The 3,052-nt window shown below is 39.5% G+C and overlaps 1 protein-coding gene across 1 annotated transcript; it reads left to right on the forward strand.

The window, feature by feature from the left end:
* Window positions 1–699: 699 nt before the first annotated feature.
* LOC127647244 (phosphoinositide-interacting protein-like) lies at window positions 700–1,237 on the forward strand. Its single transcript, XM_052131383.1, has one exon. The coding sequence runs from the start codon at window positions 725–727 to the stop codon at window positions 1,121–1,123; it is 399 nt and encodes a 132-aa protein (XP_051987343.1). The 5' UTR covers window positions 700–724; the 3' UTR covers window positions 1,124–1,237.
* The last annotated feature ends 1,815 nt before the right edge of the window (window positions 1,238–3,052 follow it).

Genomic DNA, 3,052 nt, shown 5'->3' on the forward strand with positions numbered 1-3,052 from the left:
TTAGGTGAGATTATCATGGTTTACTTATACTGTAGTTGACTCTTCATATCAAAGCAATATTCCAGTTTAAAGTGATTTCGACTCGTCCCTCCTTTTCTTTAAAAAAAGTACAAATGGAGGTTACAGTGAGGCACTTACAGTGGAAGTCAATATGGCCAATTTTGGAGGGTTTAAAGGCAGAAATGTGAAACTTTGTTAAAACTTGTGTATTATTTGAGCTGTAAATTTGTTAAAATCGTCTTTTTGAGGGATTACAGATTTACGTTGTTACGTCGTCATGGCAAGGAAGCTGTAAAATGTGATATAACTAGACAGAAAAGGTTAGAAAGGGATTTTACCACACTAAAATCATGTTAACACATTTTGTTTACGTCTTGTGGCTATGCTTTTTGGCCCCATTTACTTCCATTGCAAGTGTCTCACTGTATCCTAGATTTGGGGAAAATGAGAGACGATTCGCAATTAATTGTGTGGTCATGAACCTCGTGCTACAACTGCTGTTGATTGAGCATAACTTGTATTGAACCTGGAATAAAAATGAAACACGTCAACTTTTTTGTTTTTGTTTTGTTTTTGTGAAAGAAAGATTGAATGCTTGAGTTCACTCAGAAAACTCAAACATCTGCTCTTTGTTTTTCCCCCAGAATCCAGAACACTAACAAGTCATCACGGTGCCATTCGTCAGAGATAGTGTGAGGCATCACGGCTGGACACACCTGATGAAATGCTGTCCATCCCAGATCACATGCCTATCCAGGACGGTACCAGCTCAAATTCCCATGACCAACTCACACCCAACTCTGTGAACACTGTCTTCAGCCTGGCCCACCACGAGTCATTTTGGACCCCTCAACCGTCATCAGGAAACTGCGAATATTACTGGCATGCGATTCTCCTCATGACCTCCGGGGGCAGCGTACTGATCTGCGGGATGGTTTTGAGTGGACTGTACTTCGCTGGGGTTTCCATGATGGCCACCAACATTCTCGGCCCCGCCCTGCTGTCTATCGGTCTGATGGTGCTTGTAGTGGGCGTGGTTTTGGTGCCCATCACTCGGGAAATGAGGCATCAGAATGCTACGATGCGGAAATGTAGCTTTTACAAGCCTCCGTTAAACCCGTGAGACAGTACAATTGAAATACATTGAAAAATGAATGGGAGAAATTGTAACTTTATGTCTCTACAAAAGGAAGTCCAGCTGATATCCCCGATGAAGTTCTTGCATCCCAATGCGCATTAGCTGGCTTAGCTTGAAGAATGCAGTTTTACTCTGATTTGGGTTAAAGATGCACAATTAATCATTGAAATCAATCCTAGATAAACATTGCTTTCAAAAATGTCATGTTGTCTGCTTTTAAATGGTTGTCAGTGGAAAGAGCTGCTTTTTGGTGAAGGGTATAGCTGCAGGCACTGCTCCAAAAATGGGCGGTCGCTCCAAACCGCCATTGAAGATATACGGAGCCAATTACCTAACCCTGTCCCTAACCTTATCCGTGCATGGAAGTGACGGCCCCATTTGGAGTTGGCGCAACCCCCTTTTGACAGTGACCACGCCCCCTTTTGGAAGTAGCTCTACCCTCTTTCTGAGATCCCACCCCCATTTGGAAGTCTCTGGCCTGCAGCTATACCAACTTGGCTTTTTGAAAGCAGATGTTTTAGTTACAGTATCAACCAGCAGGGGCTAACTGGACCAAACCAGGCAAACCTTGACACCTGGTAACTAACGTCGAGTTAGAGGCCAAAACTCCTAAAAAAAAACATGATGTGAAGGTGCATTAAAAATGTACTTGTGAAAAAATGATTATCTACTGTGTGAGGTGCACTTGATGTTTTCTGTTTTTAAACCTAGAAACATTTAACATGCAAGTCCCCATTGACACATCTCCGGAGTTTAAAGTTAAATAAAAGCACCGTGGCATGTATGGGCATGGGCATGGGCATGGTGGCATATAGAGTTCTCTGTGCTACATGTGAATACATTTAGAGTGCTGTGTGTAGCTCTAAATGGGTTTTGTGGTAATAAATTAATTGCACTGTGATTTTAAGTACAATTATTGATGCCATAAATACACTATTTATGGTTGTGAGTGCATATACAGTATAAATACCGTATACAGTATTTATAAACTGACCGTTCTTGATTTTATTAATTAATTTATTTATTCAGTTTAGTTCTTAATTCATCCTTAGATTTTTTTTTTTTGAGTTTATTAGGATGATTTAACATTATTGGGTTATATTCAAAGTTATTTTTCTTTTTTTTTTTTGTACTATCACAAGCCACACTGAGTTTACGCTGCCATGCAAACTGCTGTAATACAAAGACATATAATTGCATTGAGGTCATCCAATGACACATTTTGTTCATTTCAAACTTCAACAGTATCATCATTTCCAAATTGATGCTTTTCTAGATGTTTAGATACTAAATGACTAAATGCTAGAGTAAACAAAACTTTCAAAGAGAAGGTTGCGTGCGGCTTTGGCACACAGATCCACAGTATTGAACATCTTGAGTCTGTATTTGACATGCAAATTCTTAGGATTAAAATATGACGCTCAATCCAAAATATACAGGTATTACTGGAATGTAGACAAACAGCATTCGTGAGAGGACTGATATTTAGAAGATGTACTGTATTTATAATATGCCTGGTAATATAGTATGCCGTTTTGAACATGTCCCTTATTACACACAGTTTGATTAAATATGCAAAACAACCCGTGAGGTTACTTGAGAACAATGTAGCATACATTTAGCATGCATACTACATCACACTGTTTCACATGCTATTTTTTTAATAATAAGCCACTACACAGTGCACAGTATACATCACACATTTTCATTAAACATGCAAAGTAACAAGTGAGGTTATGTGAGAACAATGAAGCATACTAAAGTTTCAAACGTTCATTGTGCATACTGCATACTGTGTCAAATACTATTTTGTATTATTAGTAAACAGTGCTGTGGCAGGGTGGAGGGCGGGGCCGGGTCGTGATCCTATTAGGCTAATTATGCCTCTGTGAGGGATAAAGGCTGACTGCGGGG

This window comes from Xyrauchen texanus, chromosome 8 (assembly GCF_025860055.1).
Source record: "Xyrauchen texanus isolate HMW12.3.18 chromosome 8, RBS_HiC_50CHRs, whole genome shotgun sequence".
Classification (NCBI taxonomy): domain Eukaryota; kingdom Metazoa; phylum Chordata; class Actinopteri; order Cypriniformes; family Catostomidae; genus Xyrauchen; species Xyrauchen texanus.

Excerpts from the sequence above, each read along its gene's own strand:
- LOC127647244 (XM_052131383.1), top strand. The coding sequence starts at position 725 with ATGCTGTCCATCCCAGATCACATGCCTATCCAGGACGGTACCAGCTCA.